At 36.5% G+C, this 19,153-nt stretch overlaps 4 protein-coding genes and 1 pseudogene across 4 annotated transcripts; 4 read left to right on the forward strand and 1 right to left on the reverse strand.

Moving 5' to 3' along the window:
- Window positions 1–457: 457 nt before the first annotated feature.
- Window positions 458–4,217, reverse strand: LOC17887340 (LEAF RUST 10 DISEASE-RESISTANCE LOCUS RECEPTOR-LIKE PROTEIN KINASE-like 2.4). The gene is made up of 7 exons (XM_023782830.1): window positions 4,001–4,217; window positions 3,827–3,898; window positions 3,269–3,379; window positions 2,458–3,169; window positions 2,084–2,139; window positions 1,970–2,002; window positions 458–1,883 (listed from the first exon to the last, which is right to left on the reverse strand). The coding sequence occupies exons 3-7, from the start codon at window positions 3,324–3,326 to the stop codon at window positions 739–741; spliced, it is 2,004 nt and encodes a 667-aa protein (XP_023638598.1). The 5' UTR covers window positions 3,327–3,379; window positions 3,827–3,898; window positions 4,001–4,217; the 3' UTR covers window positions 458–738.
- A 1,180-nt stretch (window positions 4,218–5,397) lies between these two features.
- LOC17884771 (chloroplastic group IIB intron splicing facilitator CRS2-A, chloroplastic) lies at window positions 5,398–7,589 on the forward strand. Its single transcript, XM_006291673.2, has 9 exons — window positions 5,398–5,542; window positions 5,658–5,875; window positions 5,961–6,045; window positions 6,133–6,200; window positions 6,289–6,339; window positions 6,423–6,496; window positions 6,939–6,997; window positions 7,080–7,156; window positions 7,276–7,589. The coding sequence occupies exons 1-9, from the start codon at window positions 5,539–5,541 to the stop codon at window positions 7,390–7,392; spliced, it is 753 nt and encodes a 250-aa protein (XP_006291735.1). The 5' UTR covers window positions 5,398–5,538; the 3' UTR covers window positions 7,393–7,589.
- A 186-nt stretch (window positions 7,590–7,775) lies between these two features.
- Window positions 7,776–8,812, forward strand: LOC17886599. Its single transcript, XM_006291492.2, has one exon. The coding sequence runs from the start codon at window positions 7,811–7,813 to the stop codon at window positions 8,726–8,728; it is 918 nt and encodes a 305-aa protein (XP_006291554.1). The 5' UTR covers window positions 7,776–7,810; the 3' UTR covers window positions 8,729–8,812.
- A 242-nt stretch (window positions 8,813–9,054) lies between these two features.
- On the forward strand, window positions 9,055–9,885 carry LOC17885645 (annotated as a pseudogene).
- Window positions 9,886–12,858: 2,973 nt separating this feature from the next.
- LOC17885062 (F-box/kelch-repeat protein At5g39560) lies at window positions 12,859–13,770 on the forward strand. The gene has a single exon (XM_006292882.1). The coding sequence runs from the start codon at window positions 12,859–12,861 to the stop codon at window positions 13,768–13,770; it is 912 nt and encodes a 303-aa protein (XP_006292944.1).
- The last annotated feature ends 5,383 nt before the right edge of the window (window positions 13,771–19,153 follow it).

Genomic DNA, 19,153 nt, shown 5'->3' on the forward strand with positions numbered 1-19,153 from the left:
GCAAAAACTTTTTTTTTTTCTTTTTTTTTGTGTGGTATGGATCATATCGAAATTTTTTTGTTTGTTTATTGTCTTCTTTTATGTTTGTCTTACTCAAAGCGTGTCTTCTTTTAAGGTTTTGTGTGAATGTGTGATTACTTCATTACCTTCTCACATTGTGGCTCAAACCTCAAAGCATGGTTTTTTACTATTTTTTTATTTTATTTTTTTTTCGACGAAATTTTACTAATTATTATCAAGAGAATTCATAGAAGATTAGGAAATATTCAGTTATTCTTATATTTCTTGTAATTTGTGTTGAGATTTCCATTTTTTTTCTAGACTCTTTTCCGAGTTTCTAACTCTTTTCGCTTGCTTCCACTTCGTTCATCAAAATTGTGATAATTTTATTTTTATTAAATAGTTGTATTTGAAAGTTTCATAATATTACTATAATTTTAAAAAATATCCGATAAAAAAACAGAAATTAGTATTCATTAACCAACAATGTTGAGTGTCAGCGTCAATAATTAAACATCATCTAATAATCATAGAGTTAACACTAGTTAAGTCAGAAGTTTCTAAAAACAAATCGAAAAGACTATCTCAAAGATCTTGACAAGTTTTAAGATCATCCTTTCTCCGGTTGACTTTAGTTTAGGAGGATCTTGACCCATGTTGTCTCTCTTCAACAGTTTGTCGAAGCACTTCTTTGGAAAAGTATAAACCATCTTCACTAGTCACGCAAGTACCTCTTTCTTAATGACTTGGATTAAAGAAGGCTGAAGTCTCATTACTATCTTCAAGAGTTTCTAGAACCGTAGAAGTCTCATTACTATCGCCAAGAGTTTCTGGAACCGTTGCCCCGGGTGAAAGCAAGAAAGGGTTTGGTGGAACTTGGAGAGCTTCTAGGTTCCCCTCTAACATTTCAATAACTTTGATCATTGGTGGACGGTCAGATGGATTCATCTGAATACACCATAGAGCAACCAATACCAATTTCTTCGCAATTTTCTCTTCTTCATCAGTTATAATACTATCTCCAAAAGTCCTTGAGATATCTCCCCTCTCACAATCTTTATAGACCCAATCTGGAAAGTACTTTGAACTATTGTTGGATCCAGAATATTCAACCCTTTCTATATTCTTTGCTCCAATCATCTCAAGAACAACCATCCCATAACTATAAACATCTGATTTATGCGAAACTGCTCCAAAGTTTTTGGAAAACATTTCAGGGGAAATGTATCCAAAAGTCCCTCTCATGTGTAGCATTGATATGATGCTCTCTTTATTTTTACAGAGTTTAGCAAGACCAAAATCTGAAATCTTAGGGCAAAGGTTTTCGTCCATCAAAATGTTCTGTGGCTTTATGTCGAAATGCACAATCCTCGTGACACAACGATTGTGTAAATACTCTAGGCCGCGAGAAACACCTATCGCAATGTCATATAATCTTTCCCAATCCCTCTTGGTTGACATGTTCTTAGAAATAAACTTGTCGAGGGATCCTTTCGGCATGTACTCGTAGATTATAGCTTTCTTGTTCCTTTCATAACAGAACCCAAGGAGAGAAACAATGTTGACATGAGATGTTCTACTCATGCTAGCTACTTCATTGATGAACTCTTCTCCATTCCCCTCTGTTTCCTTCAAGATCTTCACCGCAACATCCCTACCGCGATCAGGTAACTTTCCTTTGTAGACAATTCCAAATCCTCCTTTCCCGAGAACATGCGCAAATGAGTTTGTCATCTTCTTGATTCTTGTATAACTATATCGTTTCAACATTACAACTGCTTCAACATTCTGGTCATTCCAATCACTCTCTCTTTCATTCTTTGTTCTCAATATTATTACGACGAAAATCATGATCACGATGGGTAGAGCTGCTGCTGTGACTCCTGGATAAGATAATAAACAAGAATATAAACCTAGGTGTTTTTTGTAAACAATGGTAAAATCAGATGGATTTGAGCGAGACTGGTACCAATTATGAGTTTTAACTTCGATGATAATTTTCCTGAAAAATAATTCAAACAAGAAATCTTGCTAAGAAAAACATGAGTAATAATGGTCAGAAATGTACATAAACTAAGCTTACGTTTTGTTCTTCCATTAGTTTCCTTGGAGGGTTGAGACGCTGAGCTGATGTCGTTGCTATCCAACAAGTGACATTATTACATACATATCAGTTTATAAGACATACCAATGTTTTATCTCTAAACATAACAATGTTTTGCTAATCAGACATTAAGGTTTCGCCTAGACTCTTATGAGTTTTAGGATCTTTTTAGTTTTCCTATCTTTTACTCAATGTATAATATTTTTCACATTCATAACTTTTTAAAACTTGCCTATTCATATATTTTAACTATCTAGAACATATCACTAGGATTAAGAGATGGTCAAAACTAAAGTTATGTGATGCCTAACGCCTATGAAGAAATAGCAAGTGAAGTGTTTACGGGAACTTACTTGTTGGCGTTCAAAGTAATCGGCGGGCAAAAGGTGATGATGTAGTTAGCTAAGTTTGAGCATCTGACCGTGGTGTTACTATCGTCATAAGCATAGCTATAAGCGAGTGGACACTCGTTCTTGAAATTCTTGGAGTAAAGCGTCGGTTTGCATTTTTCAGGTGTGCCATATTCACCGTAGCAGCAAAACTCCGGCAACCCGAATTTGTCACAAGCGTTCATGCAAGCAATGGGCTGTTCCTTGTTGGAGCTTCCCATCACCCTAAGCTCGGACGGACACGTCTTGTTCAAGTTGACCACACAACCAACGGTGCTACATGTCCGGCCACTCCCTGAAAGCCGTGGGACAACAACCAACGGAAGGTTGTAACCATACGAGACAGTTACATCATAGTAGTCTTCATCATTGGGACCGTCAAGGGTAAAATCGATTATCGTCGTTGGAGACGATGCTCCGGCTCCAGAACATTCGATTTTTCCGGAGCCGCAGTCTCCCGTGGCACAGGAGAAGTTCCCTGTTGAGCTGGTGGAGCAGAGCGATCTGCCCCACAAACGACCTGTCCATGACGGTGGCACATAGATGACACGTGACTCGCCTTTCTTGAGGGAAAAGCCGGTGGTGGAAAGCGAAAGGTCAGTAGCCATGGTTAAGATTCCTGGCCAGACAGTGTAATCGCATTTGTTGTCTATAGTAAAGTTTCTTGACATTACACCTACAAGTGAAAAAAAAAAAAGAAGCAACGATGAAAAAATCATCAAACAAATAGTGACTTAACCAAAACTGTAATCTAGAATAATGGAAACGGCCGTACCTAAGACGAATAAATGTGAAACAAGGAGGAACATCATTAGTAGGAACCCTTCAACCATTGGCTCCAAGAAGAAGAAATGTATGTCGATATGATCCAACTGAAGAGTTTAATCTGTGAATGTCAATGCTATGTTAAAAAGTTGTTTTCCATTTAAATTTCTACGTGGTTTCTATTGTTGGAAGCCAAAATAACTTCCCGCATCCGAAGATTAAAAAAAAGTTTATAACAACGCTTAGTCCAACTCTAATTAGTACGAGCTCTTTTGGGAAATAGCCTAATAACAAATCTGTGCGGGCTTGGTCACATAGGTGCAAAGCGTACAATATTATACTAACAATATCATACTAACGAGAGAATTAACATACTTGAAAACCCAACAGTTTCAGGTTATACACATATTTTTCCGTTGCAAGTCAAAACATAGAACTCAATCACTCATGTACTAAATAATAACTTATCTATCCAGTAAAAACATATTGGTCGTCAGGACATAACATCATTGTCAAAATAATGCTTTAAAGAACGTTGCCTCTAATTCCTTTTCATATTTGGTTTTACCTTTTGAAGTTGTAGCGTCTCTGTTTTGACTTGCAATGACTCCAATATAGAATTTGACTCAAATCTGTGTGCCTGCGATTCAAGTTTATAAAAAGAAATTGTGTTATGATAGACCAACTAAAATTAGTTGAATCCATGCAAAATATTAAAGAGGAATAAAAGATTAAGACTCACTCTTAAGTAATGACCATAGGAGTTTTGTACTAAAGCAGCCAGAGATCCATAGTCAACGTGCTGATTCTGTCGATTTGAATCCGCTAATCACAGTGAGACTTCAGACAGCTTAAAGAAGATGACAATATGTATCAATTAGTGGCTTAATCGATCACAGATCGATTCTCTAATACTACTCAGAGTTGAAGAAACCTAAGAAAACACTTTCCCTTTTCATTCTTTTTTTTTTTGTTTTTTTTTTGGTATGGATCATATCGAAAACATTGTTTGTTTTACTTATCTTCGTTTATGTCTCCTTTTTAGTGGTTTGGCCTTTGTTTATTACAATACTCTATGCCTTTTCTATATTCTTTAGCACTTGTGTTTTGTATGCGCTTAATCATATAAAATAACATGTATTCCTCTGTTTTGGTCAGAAGCAATGTATAAGGACTGATCTGAATATTCTGAAATGGATGTCGGATACCCACCTAAACACTAAAATATTATATTCAACATACTTTCAACTTTTAGTAACTCTAAGTATTAAAATTATGAAAGTAAAGTATAATAGCCAAAAACTAAAAACAATAAGACTCAAAGGCCATCATCGTTGCAAGGGTTCTTCCACAAATTTTACATTAAGACTTGTGCAAGAACCTTTGCAATCCTTAAGATTTGTGCAAGAACCCTTGCAATGAAAATGACCTAATGTAATCCAACGAATCGGATGGTTTAAAATATATGTTTGAATAGTTGAAACTATTTTTTTTTATCTAATAGAAAACATTGGTTTTAAATAAACTTTAGTAGTTTGTTCATTTTGTCCGGAGTCAATGAATTTTCAGAAATTCTAATTTTTTGGCTATAATTTTGGAATCAATTCTGAATTTACCTTTTTTCTAACCATATTTTTGGTTTTGCCATTTTATTAAAATTATATGAATTTTTTATTTTTCAGATTAGAAAAATGCGATTAAACATGTATTTTACTCATTATGTTTGGGTTTAATCAATTCTAATTGTTTTTAGGATCTAGTATTTACTATAGTATTTTAGAACGAAAAAAGAAAAAAATAATGGAAAATTTAGAAAATTTTAGCAAAAACGGCACATTCGTAATATTTGTCCTAGGAAATGATATTTTAATTTGTTAGAATCCCATAATTTTTAAATCTATCAAAAATTTAAGTGACGAATTTGGCAAAAATACTGATCCCTTAAAAAACAAAATATATAAAACATGGAATCATGGTATTTATGAGAATCTCCCAATTATAAATGTTTAATGTATTTATTATAATTTTCTTTTTGACCAAAAAAAAAAAATATTTATTATAATTTTCTAATTTTATTAAATTAAGAAAGAATAAAAAAATCTAAAATCCTCCAACGCCTTTGTTCGGATTGTTCCCCTCTCCAAAATTCAGTGAGACTGATTAAACTCATAGTCGCTTGTGCTCTTATCCTCTTTTAAGGTTTCGTTTGCAAAATCCTCAAAAACCTCCCCAAGTTTAACTCTTTACACTTAAGAGTTCATCAGAACCTCGTCGCCATTGATGGGTTAGTGTTACTTTCCCTTAAAGAAGATAAATTTAACCAATCTAGAATTCAGGGTTTTAGGGTTTTGTCAATCCAGAATCAGTTCTTGACGAAGCAAATTCACATCTTTTTTCAGTTACAGCAATGTTTGGTGTATCATCTTCTCCAGTTACATCTCTACTCTACCCAAAAGCTTATAACTTTGGTCAATCAAAATCGAATTCGAAGAGATCATTATGCTCTCTGCGTGCTTCGTTGCCTGTTTCTGATAACAATCTTAAATTCGAATACACACCATGGCTTATCGTTGGACTTGGTAACCCTGGATTGAAGTATTATGGAACAAGACATAATGTAAAGTTCACTCTTTTACATTCAATGTTTTGAAGTCAAAGTTCTCTGCTTTTTTGGATTCTTGATTTGGTTTTGTTATATGTAGATTGGTTTTGAGATGATTGATCATATAGCTCGAGCAACTGAGATTTCTATGAACACAATTCAGTCCAAGGCTTTAGTTGGGATAGGTGGATTCTCTACAAATTCCTGTGTTTGATTCATTTGGTTTCGCTTGTTTGTTCGTTAATTTGGGATTCCTTATGTGACCAGAACAGGTTCTATTGGAGAAGTACCAATTTTGTTGGTTAAACCTCAAGCATACATGAATTTTAGCGGTGAATCGGTTAGTCTTCCTTACCTTGATTGATATAATGTTTTTCTCTACATTAGATTTGAGAGCCTAAATGCTTTGGCTTTATTGTGTTCGGAAGGTTGGACCGTTAGCGGCCTATTATCAAATACCCTTACGCCACATTCTGATGGTAAGTACGGAGTCTTATTGATTGATGTGTGATGATGATGGAATGAAATTGATCAAAATATTATATCTGCCTCTATGGTGTAGATATATGATGACATGGGTTTGCCTAATGGTGTCTTGAGGCTTCAACCAAAAGGAGGTCATAACCTTCACAATGGGTAAGTAATTTCTCTGAAGAGGGGAGGGAAGTGATCACTGTGGGTTCTTTTGGTTTAGGAAATGAACAAAAACTGTGTCTTTGACTATAAACATAGAAGGAATCAATCATATGTGAAGTCGAATTTTCAAATCTCCTGCAATCTTTTTTTTCGAGTGACTGGAATTGGATATGTTGCATTTGTTCAATTTCTAAACTTAGTACTCGCTTTTGAGGAAAGAAGATGTTATTTTGAAAGGACACAAAAGTTCAAGAGTATGGATAATGAAGGAATAGGATCGAATACAAATAGTATAAAGCATTTTATTTCTAGGAAGCGCATAACACTGTGAAGAAAGTAATGCATCTTCGTCATTTATGATTTCTAGACTCAGAATTAGAACAACATAACCATTTCTTTTGCTTTTCTGAAAAAGCCTATAACTCTTTTTGTTATGTACCAGATTGAAGAATGTGACAGAAAATTTAAATGGTTGTCGTGGCTATCCCCGCTTATCAATCGGTTTGTCTCCCGTTTCACCTTTTAAATCCTATCGCCGAATACCCTTTTGCAAATCATAGTAAAATTGTCTGTCAAATTGCAGGAATTGGAAATCCACCAGGTAACATGGACATGAAAGCATTTCTTCTCCAAAAGTTCAGCCCCTCGGAACGTGAACAGGTAAAAAAACCCAAGTTCCGTCAGTCAATTAAACTCTGCAAATCTGAAACTTCTCCTGATCGAAAACATTACATCTCTATATGTTCGTCAAATTTATGTTTGAACCAAATCATGCCTAGATCGATGATGGACTGGAGCAAGGCGTCGAAGGTGTAAAGACACTTGTTGAAGAAGGATTCAGTGACTCAATATCTCGATTCAACCTGACGCAGAAATACAAGTTTCACACAGTTTGATTCCTCCTCCACATTTGCTTCCATCACCTATCTCAGATCCACAGTAACTAGTAACACCTTAGTCTATAAATCTTTAGTCTTTGTCTTTCTCTATTGTAGACTTCTTGTAGTTTTTAGTGACTATCAAATTATAAATTAATAGATAATTGTAATGATTAAGGCAATTAATGACCGTTTGATTGATAATTTTACTTTTATCCAACAATCCCAAAATAAGACCGTTAAAGAAAAGAAGGGCAAAATCGTCAATACAGCAAAAAGTCTAAAGACTCAATACTGGTTTCTTGATTTTCTTCTATCAGACCGTTGAGAGTTTGCGAACATAAAACGAAAGAACCAAAAGCTTTGTATTAAATAAAGCTTTCGACTTTGCAAACAACAACCAAAAAAAAAAGATCTCTTTTTTACAAACCCATCAATGGCGACGGATACGATCTCGAATCCGAGCATGGAACAGCTGTTCTTCTCTGTAGATCCAATGTCTCTTATCCTCTCTCAGAACTCCGACATTCATCAGCTTAAACTCTTGTTAGATGGTTTCTCCGGTTTCGAAAGAGGTCCGAGATACGATGAGTACTCGAAACTTCGTGAGTCGAAGCTTCGTATGAAACGCGATTTTCAGAAATTTCTCGATGAAGAAGACGAAACAGAGACGAAGAGTATCAAGAAACAAGTCAGATTCGAGGGTGATTCTGTAATTTCACAAAAAGATGATAACTTTTCGCCGGAGAAGAAGAAACAGAGTAGGTTCGAGGGTAGTTCAGTAACTGATAAATTTTCGCCGGAGAAGAAGAAACAGAGCCGGTTCGAGGGTATTCCAGTAATTTCACAAAAAGATGGAAACTTTTCGCCGGAGAAGAAGAAACAGAGTCGGTTCGAGGGTATTTCGGTAATTTTACAAGAAGATGATTACAAGTGTACGCCGGAGAAGTTGAAGAAACAGAGCCGGTTCGGTGTTTCTCAGGTGAGAAAAGCTGTGTTGCCGTCGTCGTTGGCTCAATCGGTTCCTGATTTCTCCGCCGTGTTACGTAAAGAGAATCGTCGTCCGGTTAATTACAATAACACCACTACTACTCCGCCACCGCCGAGTTCGAAGAGTAGAAACGGCGGCGTTTTGACGGGATCGGCTTCGAGAGGGAGCAAGTCGGCGAGTGTAGGGGAGAAGAAGAGTAAAGGTACGATGATGATGGCTCGTAAGAGTTACGCTAATGTTGAAGATCTTAAGAAAATATCAATGGCGGCTGCTTCTGCTATTAATAACGGCGGAGGAGGAGGGAGAAGAGCCGGTGACGGTGGTGGTCGTCGGACTATTCTTGGTTACAAACAAATTTACTGATTTTGGTTTCCAAAAGATTTGATTTTTTTTGTTCTTTCCACGATTTATTGGTTTTTTATTTGTTGGATTTGAATTCTTAAAAGATTTGGTTTTTATTTTCTGATTGGTGTGTTTGATGATTTGATTTGTTTTGTAAAAAATAAAACATATAATTCTTGATATAATAAACTTATTTGGTTGATTCTTTCAAATTATTTTGTCACAATTCTTGGTTTTTTTCTTCGTCAAATCCTATATATTTTACAAAATTAAATGTTATTTGATGATAATATCAACAGAAAAACTTGGTAATATGTATGATTCTAGCTATATACTTTAATAATTTGATGTGTATAAACTTAATTAACACACATGCATCTCGTCTGGTATTAAAGACGATAGTAGGATGCAACAGTTTCATTAGTGGCTTAGCCACTACGTCGGTTAAGCTCTTACGGCGAAAGTCAAAAGAGAAAAAAAAACCACCGTTGTCGGTTTGGATCCTTGATTGTCGAAGTAACACATGGTGTGACGGGCCTAACATGACGGCAGCTTGAAAATATCCACAAGCGGTTCTCATTGACCAGAAAATATACGTGATTGGAGGTTGCGATGTTGACAGTTGGTTTGAGGTATTGGACATAAAGACTCAGACTTGGAGAGCCTTGTCGAGTCCTGGTGCGGGTCATGAGCTATACAATATAAATATTAATGTTAACCCTGATGCTTTTGAAGGAAAGCTTTACGTAGCGACACATGAAAAGGACTACACTTATGATCCCAAAGATGGTACATGGAAAGCTGCAAGAGAGGAATCGAGTTGGCGAGAGTTGTGGGATTCGTGTGTGATAGATAATGTAATGTACAGTTATAATTACCCGGGGATTATTAAGTGGTATGACTATGAAGGTAGGGTTTGGAGAGAGATCAAGGGTTTGGAAGGACTTCCTTCATGTACGAGATTGGTCTGTAACTATGGTGGGAAACTTGTAGTTATGTGGAGGCAGTGGCATAAGAAACATAGCGAAAACCCGAATCCTAAAATTTGGTGCGCTAAGACTGCGTTAGAAAAGCGCCATAAAGATGAGATTTGGGGCAAGACGGAGTGGCGTAATAGTGTTCTGGAGATTCCCATGTCATTTTACTCATTTCTTTGTGTAGCTGTTTCGATTTGTTGATTCATATATATAATACTATGTTTGAGACCCCCTAGTCATACTTATTTCCTTGTGTAGCGGTTTCGATTTGATGATTCATATAATACTATGCTTGAAATCTCTTAGTCATATTACTCTTTTCCTTGTGTAGCCGTTTCGAATTGATGATTCATATCATACTACGTTAGCTTGAGATCCCCTAGTCATAGTACTGTGCTTGATGATTCGCCTACAACGACGTTGTGAAATCATTCAGTTGTTTCTAATTAATTATGGTCTTTCATAAAAGTTAACGTTTGAGGATCTAAATACAAAGAGAAACATCTACGAAAAGATACATACATTAAATAAGATAAATATTTAGTACAATTAATGATTGTAGAGGAAATATTTAACCAAACGAAAATCTTGAAAGTTTAAACCATAGACGTTAGATATATAATCAAGCATTCATCTCCCCAATGGTTCACTATCCAATGTTTTCATTTTTCAGAAAATATGTGTTTCGAGAGGATGAAAGAATAGCTTTTGAATTTTTAGTTTCTATTTACCTTATCATATTAAATGTAAATATAAACTAAAAATTTAACAAATTAAAAATATGAATAATTAACAAAACATAATTTAAGTTAAACCCAAACCAAACCACCGTATAAACTTTGTTTAATTGTAAAATATAAAACTATATACGTCTTTTATGAACCTAAATCAACATATAACAATGTTAAATTAAAAAAAAATGTTTAATTATAAAATGGAAACCTGAACTCTTGTTTATAATTCCAAACTGACATTAATTAAAGCTTGTCTAATTGTAAAAACTAAACTATAACTCAACTCTTCTTTATAAACCCAAACAATAAAGATTGTGGTAGAGAAGCGCCATAGAGATGAGATTCAGGGTAAGACGAAGTGGTTTAGTATATATTGTTCTTAGGGTCCTTAAATTCATATTAGTGATATATAGATAATGTAATGTACAGTTATAATTATCCGGGGAATATTAAGTGGTATGACTCTAAGCGTAAAGTGTGGAGAGATGTCAAGGGTTTGGAAGGAATTTATTCATGTATGAGACAGATTCGTAACTACGGTGAGAAATTGATAGTTATGTGGAGGCAGTGGCCTGAGGAACATAGCAAGAACTAGAAAAATAAAATTTTGTGCACTACGGTTGCGTTAGAGAAGCGTCATAAAGATGAAATTTGGGGTAAGATAGAATGGCTTAATACTATCTTTGAGATCCCCAAGTCCTACCACTTCTTTCTTCGTGTAGCCGTTTCAATGCGATGATTCTTATAATACTGGGCTTGATGATTCACCTAAAACAACGTCATTTTTTGAAGCTAGCTTCAGTTGTTTTTATTTATTTATTCTCATAAAGAACTAAAGATGTAGTCGTTTTTATGGTCTTTCATGAAAGTTAAATGTTTGAGGATTTATAATGCTATTTCATATGTAAAAGTTTAACAATGATTAACATTGGAGTTATATATATTTTAAAGATTATAGGAACCAAATTAAATACGAAGAGAAACATCTATGAAAAGATACATACACATTAAATAACAATTTTGTTTAGTACAATTCATAGTCTTAGAAGAAATGAAACCAAACGAATAATTCCAAAAATACATAGTAAATAACAAAAATCATGTAAGAATTTTCCCAAGATCAATGAGTCAAGCAATTGGTTAGGTTAGAGACTTAGAGGTATTCGAAATAAAGACTCACGACTTGAAAAGCCTTGCCGAGTCTTGGTGCTGATCATGAATCACACAAGTATTATGCTTTGGAAAGAAAGTATTATGTAAGTATGTAACGGCAAATACAAATGACTATCACCTATGAACCAAAGATGGTACATGAAAAGTTGTGTGAGAGGAATCACGTTTCCAACAGATACTCGATTCGTCTGTGAATGGAAGATGTAATAAACTTGTTGGGACTTTAATTTGAGGGTAGAGAGTGGATAGAGATCAAGGGTTTGGAAAGAATTTAAGACTTCAAGTCATATTACTGATTAACTTGTTTAGTCGTTTTTGCTTTGATGATTCTTTAAAGTCATATACTCATATTAAGAATTTAAGGGTTATGTTGTTCTTTAATTAACATGAGTTTGGATAGTGCGAGATCACAAAGGTTTTACCCAATGTTGGGGCTTAATTTTGCTAGCTACACTCTACATGCACCACATATACACTAATTACATATATAACACAGGCATATATAGGCTAATATCCTTATTCAGTTCTCATCAATATGGCTTACGTGAGATATACGTTATGACAAAGGTCTACCAATTTGGTTTGAGGTAGATTTTAATAATTAAATTGTGTTTTTTAGCGATCATGTTTTAAATTTCTGTTGCACTGGCTGCAAAAACGTTACTTTTCTTGAATAAAATTTTACATTATTTCATAAATAAAAAATCCTCTTATCCGTTTAACATCTAAAACAATAAGTTTATCTATATGAACTTGTTTCAATTCATATTTTTTAAAATTTATAACAATTAAGAAAAACAGCTTTATAATTTAAGAACTATTATTTTTTTTTACTATAAAATAATATATAGATAAACTAATAACATTATAAATTAAAAGAATATGATGTTCCCAACATTATTAATTTTATAGAGGTTTTACTTGTGCTTTAAGTTTTTTGGCTTATTTTGTAAAATATCCTTTGTGTTTAAAGATTTGTAGATATTTTAATCCAATAGTTATAAGTTATAAATAACCCTTATTTCCTTAGAAAAAGAACTCTTTAGAACTATATCATTTAAAATAAGAAAGAAATCTTGAATAATAAGAATAATCAATCTCCATCATATATATCACTTTTTTGGGGTTAAAATTTAAAACTTATATATATATTTCCCGTTTCAGATGATATGTACTTTTCTTAAATCAATGGTATATATATAAGTCAATTCTTATATATATAGCTCTAATTTATCATCTTTCATCTCCACCACCGCTTGTTTCTACGATGTCTGCCGACTCGAGCATGACCTCCGAAGTTGAACAACCACCGCAGAGTGACAAGAAGAGTTTGAGTTCTCAGCCATTAATGTCATCACTCCCTGACGAAATCGTGGAGCAGATACTTGCTCGTGTCCCGAGATGGGATTACCCTAATCTCTCTCTCGTATGGAAGAGGTTCCACACTCTCATATCTTCTCCCCAACTCTACACGACACGTTTCAACCTTGGAACCACCGAACCATGTCTTTATTTTTACGTACGTTCGTGTTGTAAGGATACATCTCTCCAATGGTTCACTCTTTCGTTGAAACCTCAAGAAACATGTGATGGTGAGATTTTGAATGACTATTCCTTGATTCCTATACCTTGCTATCCCCATCCTTTACGTTTACCAGAAAGATCAACTGTAGCAGTTGGTTCCGATATCTACGTAATTGGTGGATGGGATGAGCTAACTTCCTCAGTTAGGATCCTTGATTGTCGAAGTAACACATGGCGTGACGGGCCTAACATGACGGTAGCTCGAAAACTTCATCAGGCGGTTCTCATCAACCAGGAAATATATGTGATAGGAGGTTGCGATGTTGACAATTGGTTTGAGGTATTGGACATAAAGACTCAGACTTGGAGAGCCTTGCCGAGTCCTGGTGCGGGTCATGAGCTTTGCATTAAAAGTATTTATGTTAACCCTGATGATTTTATAGGAAAGCTTTACGTAACGTCATATGACAATGACTTCACTTATGAGCCCAAAGATGGTACATGGAAAGTTGTAAGAGAGGAATCGAGTTGGCGAGAGTTGATGGATTCGTGTGTGATAGATAATGTAATGTACAGTTATGATTACCCGGGGATTATTAAGTGTGGTATTGTAGGAGCGCAAAAATCGAATCGAGAAAAATACGAATTTTATTAATGAGAACGATATCATAAAGACATTACAACAACATAATTTAAAAGCATAAATTTAAATCTCGGAGGCAAGATATGATATCTTTGTCCTTAATTCAATAAATCGGCCGTAAGTGCTTCGGTCTATCACGATTTATGAATCCCAGGATACAACCGGTTGCGAACTATTACTCGAGCACACGAGTAATAGACTCAAACGAACTAGATCTACTATATACTCTCGAAACTATAAAACTAAGAACTTACTTGAAATAAGCAAGAGAGAAGAGAGGTTTAGAACTGAAAGGTTTAGATGCTTTTCTGTTTTTGAGTGTGAAAAATAATGAGAGCCTCCTCCCCTTTATATAGTAGTAGGAGTAGAATAAGATAGGGCTCCGGGAGAATATCTTCTGCATATTCTAGCATATCCTCGGCATATTCTATCATATCCACAGAATATTCTCAGCATATTCTTTTGAGTGCCCACCAAACCTTATCTTACATTTGGCTTAAGCAAATCCCAAAAACCTCCAAGATTGCCTAAAGCCACGAGCCTACAAGCCCACAAGCCCATTAGCCCGCGCCAGGACTGGTTTGGTTTGGTTCGGTTTGGTTCAGGATTTTTCGCAAAAAATCAGACCAAGTGGCTCACTTCACACCCTTATTTCTCATTCAATTCAACTCAGTTTTTGACATATGAGTATACCATTTTATAGTACTCGTTACCACCTTTCCATTGCACTATCAAGCTCACAATTCCGTTCAGCCGTTTGGCCGGAATTTGGCCGGAAAGTCGCCGGAAAGTCATCGTCAAAAATCTGCAATTTTTCAGAAACTTCTTTCTGAAAATTCAGTTCCAACAATCCCCCACATTAATAGAAATAAGTCTAAACAGATGACGACTTAACTAACCCTATGGACTGACGCGACTAGCTAGACAGACCTTCGAGAGTATATGCGAAAACTAACTGTATCTGAGTTGGTGGCGTTTTTCAGCTTTGAACCTACTCATTGTTAATACCTGTCGAGTTTACTCGGCCAGATGGTGAACATGATGTCTTGAACCATCCGGACTTTGATGTAAACTTAGACAACAGGTCTAACACAGCTTCGTTTTCTAGTAGAACTAAGTTCTCTATTGTGTTCATTGTGGCCTTGAACTTGCCTGGATAATCATGAGTGAACTTGGAGAGTATAGCCTCACATATTCTCCTAGAAACGGCCCCATTTCACACTCACAAGGTGATTAACTAACTGCTTGTATTTAAAAGAGGTATCCTGTAAATACTTCACTTATATTACAAAGCTAGATTTCAAATCATTAAAAGCATATGCTTATCCTCTACACATACAGGAAGCACTGTACATCATTTTAGGAACTGGGATAAGAAATTGTCTCTTAGTGCTTTTGGTAGATTTAGCTTGATTTAGTTGTCCCTTTGAACCTACGTCATGGGATCTCCAATCTAAGTAGGTGGGGTTACCATCAAACCTCCTCTCAAGTCGTAGGCTTTAAACCCATTCCTCTTGATGATTTTGAAACTTTATCTCGTGTCAAACCTTTTGTAAATGGATCCGCTAGGTTGTCTTCTGACCTGATGTAGTCAATCGTGACTACCCCAGTTGAGATTAGTTGTCTAATGGTTTTATGTCTACGTCGGATGTGACGAGATTTACCATTATATAGGGTACTCTGTGCCCTGCCTATAGCTGATTGGCTATCACAGTGTACACGTATTGCAGGCACAGGTTTCCCCCACATTGGGATATCTTCCAAGAAATTACGAAGCCATTCAGCCTCTGATGCAGCTATTTCCAAAGCTATGAATTCTGACTCCATAGTTGACGAAGCCGCTAGAGTTTGTTTGGAAGATTTCCAGGACACTGCAGCACCTCCAAGTGTAAACACGTACCCACTTGTGGATTTTGAGTTTCTGGAGTCTGCGATCCAGTTGGCGTCAGTGTATCCTTCCAGTACTGCAGGTTCTTTACCATAGTGTAAGCCCTGATCTTTGGTATAACGTAGATAGTCTAAGACTCTAGTTATAGCTTTCCAATGTTTATGTCCTGGATTGCTCGTGTAGCGACTAAGTACATTTACAGAGTGCGCTAAATCTGGTCTAGTACAGTTTGTCAAGTACATAAGACTGCCAATTACTCTTGCATACTCCACCTGTTGTACAGGTTCACCAGAATTTTTGGTCAAGTGAAGTTGAAGATCCACTGGAGTTTTTGCCTTCCCATGTGAGTAATGCTTGAATCGATCAAGTATCTTTTCAGCATAATGGGTTTGAGACAGGATAATGCCCTCATCAGTTCTTATGATTTTTATCCCCAAAATGACGTCTGCAAGACCCAAATCTTTCATGTCAAAATTTCTTTTGAGCATGTTTTTCGTTTGATTGACGATGTCTTTGTTGCTTCCAATGATGAGCATATCATCTACATATAAACATAACAAAATGTACCCCGAAGGAGTAATTTTGAAGTATATGCATTTGTCGCATTCATTAATGCGAAAGCCATTAGACATCATCACACTGTCAAACTTCTCATGCCACTGCTTAGGAGCCTGTTTGAGACCATACAGTGACTTTACAAGTTTACACACTTTGTGTTCTTGTCCCGGGGTAACAAACCCTTCTGGTTGTTTCATGTAGATTTCTTCTTCTAAATCTCCATTGAGAAATGCAGTTTTTACATCCATTTGATGTATTTCAAGATCTCGCAAAGCTGCAATGCCTATAAGCATCCTGATCGAAGTTATTCTCGTTACAGGAGAATAGGTATCAAAGAAGTCTAAGCCTTCTTTTTGCCGAAATCCTTGCACTACAAGTCTAGCCTTGTACCTATCAATATCACCATTGGTTTTCCGTTTTATTGTGAAAATCCATTTACTCCCTAAAGGTTTAGAACCTTGGGGTAGATCTGCCATCTCGTAGGTGTGATGTTGCTTGATAGAGTCCATTTCAGTATTGATTGCTTCCTTCCAATAAGGTGCATCAGGGGTGGACATGGCTTCTGAATAAGTCCTTGGTACATTTTCAGCTAAAAATGCCATTAGGAAATCTTCACCGAAAGATTTTCCTTTACGAGCTCTTTTGCTCCGTCTAGGTTCTTCTTCAGGTTCTGGTTCTGTTTCACCAGCAATAGTACTCAAAGTACTATCCTCAGCATTTGAGGTTGCGGCATCTCGTTGTTCACGAGATCGTTTTTGAGTTTTCCTACAGGGGAAAATGTGTTCAAAAAATGATGCATTTCTTGATTCCATAACCGTGTTTACATGAATATCTGAAATATCTGATTTATAAACCAGAAATCGATAAGCACTACTGTTGTGCGCATATCCGATAAAGATACAGTCTACGGTCTTAGGTCCAATTGTGACCTTTTTAGGAGGTGGTACTGCCACTTTTGCTAGACACCCCCACACTTTCAGGTATTTGTACGAAGGTACTGTTCCTTTCCAAAGTTCATGTGGTGATTTGCCAGTCACCTTATGCGGTATCCTGTTGAGGATATAATTAGTGGTAAGCAAAGCTTCCCCCCACATGTTCTGGGCTAACCCAGATTCCTGCAACAACGCATTCATCATTTCTTTCAGAGTTCGATTCTTTCGTTCTGCAACTCCGTTAGATTCTGGTGAGTAAGGAGCGGTCGTTTGATGTATAATGCCTTTTTCTCTACAAAATGCATTGAACGGCTCATTATATTCTCCACCTCTATCACTTCGAACAACTTTTATAGTTCTCTGCAGCTGGTTTTCTACTTCGAGTGTAAACTCTTTAAATTTTTCCAGTGCTTGATCTTTACTATGTAACAAATATACATAGCAATATCGTGTGCAGTCATCTATGAAGGTAACAAAGTATTTCTTACCGCCTCTAGTTTGCACATATTTTAAATCACATAAGTCTGTGTGAATTAAACCTAGAGGTTCGGTTGTTCTTTCAACTCGAGGTGAGGGAGTTTTAGTGAGTTTGGCCTGAACGCATACTTCACATTTTTCTTGGTTAGTTTTGAATTTTGGAATTAAATTCAAATTCTGCATCTTTCGCATTGTTTTATAATTGACATGTCCTAAGCGTTCATGCCAAGTAGTAAACGACTCAACCAAGTAAGCAATAGGGTTTTTATTCATTTCAGCAACAGAAGCAGAAGCTACAATTTTCGGATAGACTGTCGCTACAGACATTTTGATCAGTCCACTCTTAACAAAACCCTTTCCCAGATACACCCCATTCTTCTTAAGAACTAGCTTATCAGACTCAAAATTAATGGAAAAACCATTCTTGCTTAGCACCGTTCCGGAGATGAGATTCTTCCGCATGTCAGGTACGTGCTTCACGTTCATCAGAGTCAGCTCACGATCAGAAGTCAGCTTCAGGACTACTTTGCCCTTTCCTTCAATCTTGGACACCGCTGTGTTGCCCATGAAAAGTTGCTCACTTGACTTGTTCTTCACGTAGGTGGAGAACATGGTCTTGTCAGAGCAAATGTGTGTGGTAGCACCAGTATCATAGTACCACTCCACAGGATTGTCTTCCACCATGTTACATTCAGTGACCACCGCAACCATGTCTTCTTCAGTTAGGTTTGCTTGGCTCTTGATATCCCTGGCTTTGCTTTTGCAAACTTCAGCCTTGTGCCCAATCTTTCCACAATGATGACACTTGCCTTTGAACTTCCTCTCAGGGTTGCTCTTCTTGAAGTTCGTTGTGGACGACACCTTCAATGCTTTTTGAGGATTAGACACCCCTTTACCCTTGCCTTTCAGCTTGGCCTTATGCTCAGCTACATTGACATCATGCCCCTGGTTTTGAGCACCTGGATGAACCCCACGATTGTTGCCCTCAATCCTCAACCTGCGGATAAGATCATCAAGAGACAATGCCTTACGTTTAAAGTTAAGGTAATTCTTGAAATCCGACCAGCCTGGTGGCAACTTCTCGATCAAGCTATTCGTCTTGTAGACATTACAGATCGACATCCCTTCCAACTCTATCTCTTGACAGATGCGTTGGAAAGCCTCCACTTGCTCCATAATAGGTTTGGAGTCCACCATCTTGAAGTTTAGAAACTTCCCAGTTGAGAATTTCTGCATTCCAGACTCATCAGTCTTGTACTTGTTCTCCAAAGCCAACCACAATGCTTTTGAAGTCTTGTACATGCTATAGAGGTCGAACAGGTCATTGTGCAAGCGGTTCAGAATTTGACCTTTGCACAAAAAATCCCCTTCGTGCCAGTTATCGATACTTCCAGCCACATACACATTTGTGTTGTTTACCGGACGTATCGGTGGATCCTCTGTGAGGTACCTATCGATGTGCATGCTGGCCAAATAGTAGCGCATCTTGTCTTGCCACGTCTTGAACCCAGTGTTGCCATCAAATTTGTCTGGCATCATC

The sequence above is a fragment of the Capsella rubella genome, unplaced genomic scaffold (genome assembly GCF_000375325.1).
Source record: "Capsella rubella cultivar Monte Gargano unplaced genomic scaffold, Caprub1_0 scaffold_5, whole genome shotgun sequence".
Taxonomy (NCBI): domain Eukaryota; kingdom Viridiplantae; phylum Streptophyta; class Magnoliopsida; order Brassicales; family Brassicaceae; genus Capsella; species Capsella rubella.

Excerpts from the sequence above, each read along its gene's own strand:
- LOC17887340 (XM_023782830.1), bottom strand. The coding sequence starts at position 3,326 with ATGGTTGAAGGGTTCCTACTAATGATGTTCCTCCTTGTTTCACATTTA. Across the intron at positions 3,170-3,268 it reads TTCACATTTATTCGTCTTAG|GTGTAATGTCAAGAAACTTT; the intron begins GTACGGCCGTTT and ends TTTCACTTGTAG. Across the intron at positions 1,884-1,969 it reads GAAGTTAAAACTCATAATTG|GAGTCACAGCAGCAGCTCTA; the intron begins GTACCAGTCTCG and ends TATCTTATCCAG.
- LOC17884771 (XM_006291673.2), top strand. Across the intron at positions 6,201-6,288 it reads TGAATTTTAGCGGTGAATCG|GTTGGACCGTTAGCGGCCTA; the intron begins GTTAGTCTTCCT and ends TGTGTTCGGAAG. Across the intron at positions 7,157-7,275 it reads GCCCCTCGGAACGTGAACAG|ATCGATGATGGACTGGAGCA; the intron begins GTAAAAAAACCC and ends AATCATGCCTAG.
- LOC17886599 (XM_006291492.2), top strand. The coding sequence starts at position 7,811 with ATGGCGACGGATACGATCTCGAATCCGAGCATGGAACAGCTGTTCTTC.
- LOC17885062 (XM_006292882.1), top strand. The coding sequence starts at position 12,859 with ATGTCTGCCGACTCGAGCATGACCTCCGAAGTTGAACAACCACCGCAG.